We start from the raw sequence: 12,859 nt of genomic DNA, 5'->3' as shown, positions 1-12,859 counted from the left end.
TTTTTTTTTTTTTCTTTCTTTCCATAGAACACTTCTTTTTCTAAAGAATTGATTTTAGAACCATGACAACACCAAGTTAACAGGTTTCATGGGCACTGCTGAAAACACATTTTTTTATTGTGTTTGATTAAGAAGCTGTGCATGCTTCTTTATGCTGTGTGAGGTATGCATTCCTTTCTTTAGATGTAAATCCAGCAGGAACAGCAAAGAGTAATATTTGCTGTTGGTACACTCCCACTAAATTCACAGCACAGATAGGAAAGGGCATTCACAGCAGGATGAGGTAGAGTTGCCAGTGAAGATTAGCAAGATAACAGTTTACAAAATTAAATAAACCCTCAAGCTTGGTTTTGTTTTTCTCCACTCTGTTTAAACCTCATGTTAATTTTTCCAGTGCATGAGAAATATGTATTTGTGAAAGGTTTAACTCAAGTTGTCTTATGTGAAATGTCCATTGTTTTGAACAGGGAATTCCTTGGGATGTTTCATTAGAAATCAAAGAGAAAAGGGCTCTGCAGTCCTCACCTGACTCCAATGGTGAACATGCTGAGGAGATGCTTCCCTTGCAGCCAGCCAATGAGCATTATCAAACCTGGGGGTGGGGGGTAAAGGATCTGATTAAAAAAAGAACTTCAAAAATCCCTAACCTGTTTTAGCTGACGTTGCAGAACTAAAAATGCAATGAGGGTCCCAAATCTCTCCTTCAGTGTCTCTGCTGGAACCCCCAAAGTCCAGGTAACCCAGACCCAGCAGTGCTTTTGGAAGAGCAGCCCTGGAGCACAGAGGGGTCCCGCAGCCAACCGTGCAGGTGTGAGCCCTGCATCCCACTCACCAATTATCCCAAAGGAGAACAGGGTGAGCTGCTTCCCCAGCCTGTCCATGCTCTTCTGCAGAGGTGTCTTGGGAGTCTGGAAAAATTAGAGATTACTGGTTTTCCTTTGGTTGTTGTGTGGGATGAGGAGAGGATGGTCAGCCCGGAACAAGTGTCCCACACAGTCCTGGCTGTCAATTCATGGTCCCTTGTGCTTTTCCCACCCTCAACCCTCCAACAGGCAGAGCCTGTCCTGTGCTTCTCTGTCACTTTGGTGTCCCTCACTCACACGGGCTTTTTGTGGCACAACCAGAACTGAACCCAGTGCATTGACTCCTGGAACTGCTCCTGCTCACAAACTTTCATAGAGGACACCCAAAATTTCCCCAGACAGGGACTGTGTTACCTCCTCAGCCTGCATCATCTTGAACACCTCGCCAAACTGGGAATTTTCACCCGTGCCAATAACCACGCCCTGAAAAAAAGGGAAAAAGGAGAGATGGAGGTGGAAAAAACTAAAGAATCCCAGACTTGTTTGGGATGGAAGGGACCTTAAGCCTCTTGTTCCACCCTGCCATGGGCAGGGACACCTGCCACTGTCCCAGGTCGCTCCAAGCCCTGTCCAACCTCGCCTGGCACATTCCAGGGATCCAGGGGCAGCCACAGCTGCTCTGGACACCCTGTGCCAGGGTCTCACCACCCTCACAGGGAACGATTCCTTCCCAATATCCAACCTAACCTCTGTCATTCACTTTTTCCTGTCACTCCATGCCCACACCAAAAGAATCTGTAATTAACGCCCAGGAAAAGATCAGTGATGTCAGAACTCACTTTTCCCTTCCCGTATCGCACCAGGGTCCCCATGAAAACCACATTGCTCAGCGTGGTGATGTCCCCAGCTTCCAGCAGGACACCCTCAGTCTTGTTGCAAGGCTCAGCTTCTCCGGTAAAACTGGATTCATCCACCAGCAGATCTGTAACCTAATTAACAAGATGCATTTCTGGCACTGTTAAGACAAGGACTTTCCCGGCCAGGCTCGTTTCCAGCTGAATTTACCTCTATGAGCCTGAGGTCTGCAGGAACCCTGTCACCCACAGACAGGTAGATGATATCTCCAGGCACCAGCTCTCGTGCTAGAAGGTGCTGCAGTTTTCCTTCCCTTAGGCTACACGAGGCAAATGGAGAAAAAAGAAAGAGAACCAAGCTCTGAGGGTTTTATTCTTTCTGCAAGATTGGGAATCTGGCTGGCAAGAAAGCAAGAAGCCTTGCCCCAAAGAGCTTCCAATGTAAATAAGAACAGAAAATCTTCATAGCAATGAGTGGAGGATTATGTTCAGCTTGGGCTTGGTTTTAATTTGTAAATAGATGGGCAGGTTATGGATGGTTTACATTTCAGAAGTTACTTAAACATTATTTATACAGTAGAGGAGCAATAAAGAGTTGTGCTTTCATGCTTTAAATAATGAATTGCAGATTCTTGAACCTAAAAAGAGGCTTTTTAAAGCTAGAATTACCCCTGACATTCCTCTGTTGCATTCAAAGTGGAGCCTTCCAGGCAGCTGGATGCTTCTGGTGTCGTATCATAAATAAATCATAAATAAATAAAGAACCAACAGTGGGGTTTGTAAGCTCCAGGGTGAACTTTGGACCAGAGGAAAACCCCACACCTCTTTGGCAGGGCAAGACTTCCCTGAGCCTCACAATTTATTCCTGTTGGCCGCAACAAAACTGATTTTTAAAGACATAAATAGGGAAAACGTTTCCTGTCATTTCCAGCACTGATAACAAACATCAAAGCCGTGGGGAAAGCGGTGTCTGATCCACCCTGCAGCTGCTCCACGGGCTGTGACCTGGCTGTGCCTGTGCCTGACACGTGTGTGCAGCACCAGGTAGGACAGGAACCCCATCCCACCTGCACTCAGCTTTGTGCCCAGCTCTTGTGGGGAAAAACTACCCTAAAGCAAAAAATTATACACACAGGTGAGGTTTTTCCTGCCTGGGGAGACAGTGACATGCAGGATGCTGCAGGGATGTGGAGCAGGATTTTTCTGGGACCCTCCTGTCTTAGCATTTATTCAATTCCACAAGGTGCCTACTCCTTATTTCTAATTTTTTCCTAATAGTTAAACAAAAATTCTAATAATTTCTGATCAATACCGATTATTTCATCCCATTTCCCTCTGACATGGAGCTGCACCCATTCATGGTGCCGCCCCTCCAGAGACCAGGTTCTCACTGTGTGCACAGGAACCTGGAATAATTCTCTTCTCCTGTTGGTGCTGCCCTCTCAGCCCCACTCCCTGCTGCAGCCACGTCTCACCAGTTGCACTCGGGGGGCACCAGCTTGTTGAGCTCTTCCAGAGACTTTTCCGAGCGATATTCCTTTCAAAGGAGAAGGGAGGAGAAAGCCAAGTTACAGCAGAGGGCTCTGTCCTGCTGGCCATGGCCACGGAGCAGAGCTCTGCACAACCCACCTGGATGAAGGCCACGGTGACCACGATGAGCACGGCCTGGGAACAGAGGGGTGTGACAGGTGAGGGCACAGAGACGGGGTGGGGACAGGGCAGGGGCCACCACCATGGGGACAAAGGACAGGTGACACCTGCCATGGTGTTGAGGGACAAGTGACACCCACCATGGGGGATAAAAGACAGGTTACACCCAGCATGGGGATCAGGGACAGGTGACACCCACCATGGGGATGAAGGACAGGGGCTACCATCACGGGGACAAAGGACAGGTGTCACATACCAGGGTGATATAGGACAGGTGACACCCACCGTGGGGATGGGGGACTGGTGTCACATAGCAGGGTGATGCAGGACAGGTGACACGTACCATGGTCATGGGGGACAGGTGACACCTTCCATAGTGATTGGGGACAGGTGACACCTTCCATGGTGGTGGGGGACAGGTGACACATACCATGGTGGTGGGGGACAGGTGACACGTACCATGGTGATGCTGGCAGCGTCCTCGTACTCCTTGGTGATGACACTCACTAGAGCTGAGGCCAGCAGCAGGAGGATCAGGGGGTTTTTGAACTGAGAACACAAGGGAAATATGGAATGGGAGGTGGCTGCAGACCCAGCAGGAAGGGAAGGGTCTCTCCCAGCAGGAGGGGAAGGGTCTCTCCCAGCAGGAAGGGAAGGGTCTCTCCCAGCAGGAAAGGTCTCTCCCAGCAGGAGGGGAAGGGTCTCTCCCAGCAGGAGGGGAAGGGTCTCTCCCAGCAGGAAGGGAAGGGTCTCTCCCAGCAGGAGGGGAAGGGTCTCTCCCAGCAGGAAGGGAAGGGTCTCTCCCAGCAGGAAGGGAAAGGTCTCTCCCAGCAGGAGGGGAAGGGTCTCTCCCAGCAGGAAGGGAAAGGTCTCTCCCAGCAGGAGGGGAAGGGTCTCTCCCAGCAGGAAGGGTCCCTGGGTGGTTTTGCTGCAGGACCCTCCTGGCATCGTGGTCAGGTTCTGCAGTTCCTGCCCCACAGGGGATGGGTGGCCCTGGGGAGCAGCAGGATGAAATCTGCTGCAGTCTCAAGCCGCATCAAGGGAAATACAGGTTGGATATTAGGAGAAAGTTTTTCACAGAAAGAGTGATAAAGTTCTGGAATGGCTGCCCAGGGAGGTGGTGCAGTCACCATCCCTGGATGGGTTTAAATAAGCCTCCATGTGGCCAGGGTTTAGTTCAGGTGTTGGGGCTGGGTTGGACTCCATGATCTTGAAGGTCTCTTCCAATCTTGTGATTCTGTGAATTCTGTGAAGTTCACACCAAAACCCATGAATCCCCCCACTTTTCCCCTTTTTGCTCCCCTTTGCAGACACAGAGCTAATTCCAAAAGCTTCTTAGATGCACAATAACGACAAACAAAACCTTTACTGTCTTTTTAGAATCTGAAACCAAAAATCCTCTTTCTTCTTCTTTTTCATTTTTTTCTTTAATTAATCTGCTCACATCTACACTGGACGGAGGGCTATGGGAGTCATAGTGTGCTCAGTTGTTTCACTTTTAAACAGATATTTTTGAGGCCCCTTTTCCTACCTGAGAAAATTGCAGCTCTGTTTAACTGATGTGGGAATTGATGGAAAGGAATTAAATGGATAAAGATAAATCTGCCTGCTTTGTGCAACAGATGTGTGGTGATGCTCAGCAGGAAAGCCAGGGTTTAAATTTATTCCTGGCTGGATCCCTCCCTTTCTCTTTGGAAAACCGAGGCAAAGGGGATGTTTACAAAAACAGCAGCTGGAAAAAGCCACAGCAAGGGGCTGCTGAGGGCTGATGCTCAAGTGCAGGGTGTGAACCAGAGGCACCAAAAGGTTGCAGGAGGATCACAGATGTACCAACAAATCCCTCAGGTGTCCCTGCAGGAGAAACTGGTTCTGAAGGCTGAGCAGAAAAATCTTATTTTTACTCAGGAATAAAAGAATCCTTGGAGAGATTTAGTGATCCTTCCCAAAAGCTTAAAGAATGTCAATCATATCAAAAAAAGGGATAAACCGTGAAATAAAAATGAAGTCTTTCAAAGCAACTCAAATCCTTGTGATTAAGCTAAGGAAGATCTGTCAAATCACTGGCTGGAAATGAAACATAAAAACAAACAAACAAAAGTTCCTTCTTGTCTGGTTAAAAGCTCTCAAAGAGAGGTGAAAGACATATTAAATACTGATGGGAAACAGATAATAAAAGCAAAACTCAAGGATAACTCAGCTGGGGAAAGAGAAGAAAACAAATATCAGTGCCTGGCTTTTGGGGGCAGTTGGTGTGAATTGTGGATGTCAAGAGCACACGGCACCATTTCTGAATGTACCTGTCACTGGTGTGTCATTGACAGAGACCCTGATGCCTCCGGTTTTAGATTTTCTATTTTTCAAATTCTCTGCTGCTTTAGTGTGTGGGTCTGAGCTTCATATGAGGGGATGGTGAGCTCTCTGCACAGAGCAGGGAGACAAAACAATTCCTGCTCCAGCTGGGCACCAAGGACAAATGATCCAAACCTCAGGCCCAGGAGCACAAACAACGTGGGCTGGAGAGAGAAAAACAAGCAGGATGGGAGTGCCTGGGCTAAAGCTGGAATGGGACAATGAACTGCAAGGTGCAAATGGAGCAGAACTGATCAAAGTGAGAGACCCTGTGAGCAATCATCCTTTTTTCTTGTGACCATTTTGGGTTGTGCTGCCCAAGGTGGATCCATTGAGGCCTTCTAATAAATCCCTACTTTATTCTTTATCTCCATCTAGTCTCTGTTCTAGGCCAGCCTTCACCAGGCATCAACCCTCAAACTCCCCTGAGCTCCACAGCTGCCCCTTTTCTGGAGGGACAGCCAAAGTCAGAGCATCCTCCAGCCACCACTGGCTCTCCTCAAACATTTCACAGATTTCTCACTTGCCTCAAAGGGAATAAATATGCTCCAGCAATCAGGCCCCTGATCCACAGCGTTTGATTTGTGGGCTGTGTGAAGATAAAAAGGTTCATTTCTGTTTGCAGATGTTATCTGCACCCTCAGTGAGCTGCAGAGGAGCCTCACAGTGGTTTTTCCCAGGAGAAGGAGCAGTTCTGTGCCCAGGGCACAGCCTGTTCCAAGGCTCAGCCTCTGGAAGTAGAAACCCTGAATATTTCAATGCAGGCACATGCTCAGAGCAACCCAGCCAGGTTTTGTTTCTGCCAAGAAATGAGGATCTGTGCAGAAAATCCTTACCTGGTCCAGATATTTCTTCCATATTGGCTCAGTGTTCTCTACTGAAAATTCATTCCAGCCGTGTTTTGACCGGCGCTGGAGCACAGAAAACTCAGAGAGTCCAGTCTGTAAATCAACCTAGAGAGAAAAAAAACCCAAACCCAGCCCAAACATTTCATATTATAGTTACAGAAAACTTCTTATGTCAAATTTATATTCAACCCCCATTAGCAGACTAGGCAAGATCTTTATGGCTCAGTCCCACATGAAAAAATAGATCTGTCTGTTGTTTTTCTGTTTAAATATGTATTTTTGTTAAACTATACAATTTTACCATCAATCATCACAGAAATCCATAAAGTAAGCACAAGTTAATTAAAAAGAAAAAAATATATTTCTAAAAGGGAGAAATTATATTATAGATGACAAATTAGAAATGGAAAATAGTAAAAGAAAGAAGGATTTTCTGGTTGCACTGTGGATTTAAAGAGAAAATAAAAATAAATACGCCCTGACAAAACTCAAAGGGAACAAAATGAGAAGGGATAAAATCTTTTCTGCCTGGATTTAAAAAAGACTGTGGTCAGAACCCAAAATATAGCCAAGCACTAAAGCTTTCCATGATGGTGGGCACCCTCAGGGGATTCATCCCACAAAAGGGCAGAGGAATTGGGCACCCCAGGAGTTTGCAAGTCAGTTAAAGGCTGATTTTGCAGCTCAGGCCCTTCCCACAGGCAGACCCCACATTCCCAAGGGCAAATCCTTACGTTTAGAGCTCTTGCCAAGTCCTCCTTGTGACATTTACAGGCGTCCTTCGGGGGCAGGACTGCCACCTCATTCTCCTGCTGGATGATTTTCAGCTCACACTCCTCCTGGGGCTGAGGAAACACAGCAAAGCAATCCTTAGGTGAGAGCAGTGTTAATTGAAGCTTTCCAGCACCTCCTTGCTTCTTCCCTCCATCCCTTCCCTTCCCTCCCCTTGCCAGCTGGGCTCCTTTGGTCATTACACCACTTCCAGAATCTCAGAGCTTTAATACCAGCTCTAATTAATCTTGACCACAGGCTTAAAAGGCAGGGGCAGGTTCTTGTTGTGGCAGAGAGGCTGTGAGGAGCTGGGGAACCACAAAGAGAAGCTCATGGTGCTGATCAGGAAAGGTTTGTGCTGATCAGGAAAGGTTTGTGCTGTTTAAGGTGTCCTGCCCCAGAGGAGCTCTGTCCCCTGCCCGTGTCTCACAGCCCAGACTTGATGCTCAGAGCAAGGAAAACACCTTTTCCCTCCTAAAAATGTAATAAGTGAAGTGAAAATGTGAGCTAGGAATGTGAAGTGAGAAGCAAAATCTCCCCTCCTGTGTCCAGGGCTGTTTTGCTCCACCACTGACTCTGCAGCTACCTCCAAGCAGGGTAAACCCTTCCTGCCCCATCCAGGCAGCCCAAACCCTCAGCATCCCAACCTCTCCCTTTCAATTCCCTCCATTTCCTTCTCTCAAATGCACTTCCCAGAGCAGCAGCACCCCCAAAATCTCTGCCAGGCCCACGATGAAGGCACTGTGATCAGGCTAAGTACAGAGAGGGAGAAATCTCCAAACCTCCCCCTTCCCAAGGGACAGGAGCTCCATTCCCTTTCCCCTGCATCCATCAAGCACAAGAGTGTGTGTTCATCAAGGAAGGAAGCCCCAGAGAGCGTGGCAGGCATTTGGCACCCTGGAATGTTTGCTGTGGGTTGCACTCAGATCTGGCTCATCCTCCTGCCAGGGGTGTTTGGGAACTTGGCCCTCCCTTGAATATTCAGGAGCTTTCTAGGAACATCCAGGGCTTTGCAATCTAAAGCCCGAGATAAATGCAGAAAATCATGAATGCAGAAAATTATAAGTGCAGAAAATCATGAATGCAGAAAATTATAAATGCAGAAAATTATAAGTGCAGAAAATCATGAATGCAGAAAATTATAAATGCAGAAAATCATAAATGCAGAAAATGTCCTTGGCTCTTCTCTCGTGGAGTTGGTTCAGCCTTGGGGTTTCTGGAGAGCTCGGAGCATCTCTAATCCCTGCTCCTGGACCAGGCTTTAGCCATATCCATCTGTTGCAGCCCCTTTTTATGGCCATTTCCTGACCCACAGCCCAGCTGCCAGCATGAGGGATGCCAGCACACCCCTGCTCCCAGTGGAGCAGTGCAGGGGTCTGCTGGGACCCCTTGGTCTGGGCAGGGCTCACTCAGAAACCTTTTTGTCCCAAGAACAATCTGCCTTTCCAAACCCCCAGCAATTTGCCCAAGATCTCCACGGATTTTCCTGCTCCCACATTTCCCTCACGCTGGTGACCCCATTTTGCCCAAGGAAGCTGCAGCACTGCTCCCCTTTTTGAGCCATCCTAGCACTGGACATCACCCTTATTTCCACATCTCCTTAACAGACCTCTTGAGAAGGGACAAAAATATCACTTCCATGTTTGAAACTCATGATTTGTATCCCTGTTTGGGTGTCCTGGCTGCACAAATCCATCAGGTCCCTGTAACTTTGTTGACATCCAGACACTGAAATCCCACGAGCCACTTCTGGAGATGGAAGGGTTTGGTGGGAAGAAAACACAAGGCTGCCATGGATAGACACATCCTGGAATTCACTGATTCATGTGGCATCTCCAGGCTCCTCTGTGCTGCAGGTGACACACACAGGTATCAAGGTACAGCTCTGTCCTGGAGGAGTTTAAATTTTAATGAGAGCAGCTGGAAGGCAGGAAGAGACCTGGACATGAAGATAACATGCCTGCAGTCCCCAGGGGAAGCAGGGCCCAGCTCTATCAGCAATATTTACCTTCAAAAAGCTGTGGAGGAAATGAATGACAAAGGCTCTGGATGTGTCTGAGCCCTCTGTGGCTTCTCCAGAAACGCTGGCAGCTCCCTGCTCCTGGCAGCCAGGGCTGCTGTGACAGGAACAGATTTATTGGGATGCACTGCTGAGCCTGCACCTGAAAGGGCTTTTCCCCCATGAGCATGGCACTGACATTGTGTCACTTCATATGTGATTTTGATTGTGTGTGTTACCTGATTGATTCCTAATTGCTGTTAGTTTTTTTCTTTACTACATGCATTGTTTTGCTCTTGATGTTTTCTCATGTTCATGACCAAAGAATGTTAGCAACAGCAACTTATTGTCGTTGTCTCACATTTCTCTACGCCATGAGCATGGCACAGCTTTTCCCACCAGAACAGCCCCTGAAATGCATCAGTGGGGCCCCATCTCCCTCCTCCTCTGCACGTGCTGCCTCTGCAGAGCCCCTGTGCCCCAATCCCATCCCACCCCATGGATGTGGGGCGCCAGGCAGTGTCCTGTGCAAATCCCTCGACAAACAAACCTCTCCTGGAGCATTACTGGCTTTTGTATTTACATTGCAAAGCAGATGTGGGCTATCCACAATATCCATTTCCATTTATAACCTTTATCCTTTCGGCACAGGAGCACAGACTCCACACAGCAGGGCAGGAAGAAATAACAAAAGGGGAATTATCAGTTTATCTATTACTTTGCAAGATCAGGAGATATTGGAGGCTGTAAAGAGCAGCTGGTGTGGCTGGGAGCCACCTTGGAGGTACCTGAGCATCCCTCATCCCAAAACAATCCATCAATTGTGCCACAGAGCAGCCCATGTGGAAGAAAGAGAGCATGGGGCTGTCTGCAGAGCACACAGCCCTTTTTGTGTACTCTGGCAAACAGCCCAAAATATCAGCTCTCGGGATTTTCCCCCACCTCTGCCTCTGCTGAGGCTTTGCATATTCTTTTCCCTGTCTTAGATTACATTGGACCAGTTAATGGACTGCAAATCCAGAGTGGGCTGCATGAAGCCCTTCCAAATATTAAACTTTATCCCTGCCAAAAATCCAATAAATCAATCAAAACATTCTCTCCAAAGCCTTTTAAATTTCTTTTTTTTTTTTTTTTTTTGGGTGGACATGGCAGGCAAAAAAGACCCATGTTCCAGGGGTGCAGGCAGAATGCAGAATCCAGCCTAGAGCAACCCTCAGCCCTGCAGGTGAGGAGCTGCCTTGCTGGGCTTCCCTCTCCAAGCTCCCAGTCCTTTCCCACCACCACCACCATGATTTCTGCACCTCCCACACAATTTCCCACTCCCCTGTCAACACATCTGTCAACAGAATTCTGGTATTTTTTATGTGAAACAAAGATCTGGTCCCCCTGCTCGCAGACACAAAACTCAAAACAGTCCCTTTGATTGTTCAAAAGGCCCCAGGTTTTCCAGTAAAGGTGATTTGAAGCACCCAGCTGCAGCCCCTTGAGCGTCCTGCCCTGGGCTGTGCCCCTGGTACATGGGCAGAGGGAAAGGGGATGTAAAGAAGCAGTGCCCAGGCTTTTCTCCCACTTTCACACACCCTGGGATGCTCAGAAGAGAAATCTTCGCCTGCTCTTCAGATTTCTGCAGGAAACACACAATTCTCATAAACTGTAAATCAGCCCCACAAGAATTCCCCTGGTTCTGAACAGGGCACTGCAGGAAAGGAGTTAAACCATGCCCAGCAGAGCCTGGACACAGGCTGGGTGTGTGCTCTGGCGTGCCAGGGGAGTGCCCTGCCATCCCCATGGCCACAGGTGAACGGGCCATCACCCCACAGTGACAGCACTGGGGCTTTCCTTCACTGGAAATGTTTGTGAAGGCATTTCCTCACAAACACTTGGACATTTATCCTGCCTGGAGTCCCATCAGATCACCTGGAATCACACCTTGATGGCCCAGCACAGTGCTTTGACTAAAATATTTATAAGATTGGAAGTGCTCTGCAACTATTTTCAAGTAAAGAAGCAAAATGCTCTCGAGTAGGGGGAAAATGAGTCATTTACCAGCCTAAATCATACTCTGGGAATAAGTTCTTGATTTACCAAGTGGTTATTTTCATTTTACACTGCTGTCTACAAAGCTCTCCTCACCTCCCTCTCCTGTCACACACAGACCACTCTCTGCAAGGACCAGAGCTAAAACTCAAGAGGGGTTTAGATTTGAAAGTAAATACATGTCACTATTTATTTTGGCACAGCACAAATGTGCAGCCTAAGAACAAGCCAGCCTAATTGCCAGTGGCCTCCTGCCTACGTGCAATCAGAAATCTCAGCTTCTCACCAAGCCAGGTCACAGGGACTTTCTGAAACCTCATCAAGATCTTCTTTTCCTGGGGTTTTGAGCTCTGGGTGAGCAGTGCAGAGCAGCATCACACGATGCACTGCACAGGGTAAGAGTTCAATGTCTCATTTTCTCTCCGTGTGACACTGACCCACCTCACACTGGACAGACCAGACTCAGAAAGGGGATTAGCTGAAATGATACCTGGGGAAGGCCTCAGGCAGTCAGGAAAAGCTCATGAATCTCTCCAAGTGTGTGGATGGAGCTCGTTGGGAATGGGAGTAAGGGCTAACCCCACGTGCTGAAGGAATTAGAGAAATGGGGTTCACATGGCAGAGCACCCAACCCGTCTGCCATGTGGCAGAAAAACTGGGGCTTGAGCCACGGGAACCTTGTGCCCAGCAAATAATCAGATAGTCCCAGCCTGGAAGATTTTGTGGTGAAAACGCAAGAAGAACAGCAGATATGTCACCCAAACCACCACTGGCCACTCCATCTGCACCGAGGACAGGGAGGGGACATTGGTGCAGCATTTTTCAGGAAAGGAGAGCAGTATTTCCAAGTGGACTCTGCAGGTCTGAGCCAAAACTCTCCTTGGCAACTGGCTACCAGCCCTGACTGCAGGAACAGCACAGAGGGGTGCAGGAATAGCCCCAGGGTCACAGCCCCAGGGTCAGAGCCCCGGGGTCACAGCCCCAGGTCACAACCCGAGGGTCACAGCCCCAGGGTCAGAGCCCCAGGGTCAGAGCCCCTCTGCCAGTGGCCAGCTCTGGTGGCAGGGGTACCCTGCAGGGGACAGGGGAGCCCTGCTCTCCATTTCCCCTCTTGCCCAGAGAGCTCCCACGGCACTCCAGGGCTCTCCCACGCTCTTCCTCAGTTCGGAAGCTCCTCAGAGCAGGGAACAAAGCTCCTGGGCAGGATTCGGGCCTCAGCTCTTGGATTACTGCATAGAAACAAGGCTCCCCATGGCTCCTGACCCTGGCAAACAGCACCCACCTCATCCCCCTGCTGCCGGGAGCCGCTGGGCTCGCACGGAGCGGGGCCAGCGCAGCGACAGCGATCTCGAGTTACCGGCGGGACAAAGCAGGCGAAGCACACCGAGCGATCCCCAACCACACAAACTATTTCAGCATGTCCAGGCAGGAGGCACGGGCAATCCTCACCTCCTCTTCCGGCTCGCCGCTTCCCAGGGGCTGATATTTCTGCACGAAGCGGAGGAGCGACCTTTTCTGGAAGAATTTGGTGATGCTCCCTTCGCCCAT

The 12,859-nt window shown here is 48.9% G+C and overlaps 1 protein-coding gene across 1 annotated transcript in view; it reads right to left on the bottom strand.

The window, feature by feature from the left end:
- ATP2C2 (ATPase secretory pathway Ca2+ transporting 2) overlaps nt 1-12,859 on the bottom strand; it is a 27,334-nt gene extending 14,475 nt beyond the window's left edge. The window contains exons 1-11 of the mRNA XM_053952732.1: nt 12,761-12,859; nt 7,239-7,349; nt 6,493-6,609; nt 3,767-3,856; nt 3,287-3,322; nt 3,133-3,194; nt 1,869-1,977; nt 1,643-1,792; nt 1,218-1,286; nt 833-908; nt 526-592 (exon numbers count right to left, since the gene is read on the bottom strand). Of these exons, the coding sequence (XP_053808707.1) occupies nt 526-592; nt 833-908; nt 1,218-1,286; nt 1,643-1,792; nt 1,869-1,977; nt 3,133-3,194; nt 3,287-3,322; nt 3,767-3,856; nt 6,493-6,609; nt 7,239-7,349; nt 12,761-12,859 (986 nt within the window). The remainder of the gene's footprint in view (nt 1-525; nt 593-832; nt 909-1,217; nt 1,287-1,642; nt 1,793-1,868; nt 1,978-3,132; nt 3,195-3,286; nt 3,323-3,766; nt 3,857-6,492; nt 6,610-7,238; nt 7,350-12,760) is intronic.

The sequence above is a fragment of the Vidua chalybeata genome, chromosome 11 (assembly GCF_026979565.1).
Source record: "Vidua chalybeata isolate OUT-0048 chromosome 11, bVidCha1 merged haplotype, whole genome shotgun sequence".
Classification (NCBI taxonomy): Eukaryota; Metazoa; Chordata; class Aves; order Passeriformes; family Viduidae; genus Vidua; species Vidua chalybeata.
The sequence above is the reverse complement of the archived record's forward strand: the minus strand, read 5'-3'. Positions and strand labels throughout refer to the sequence as shown.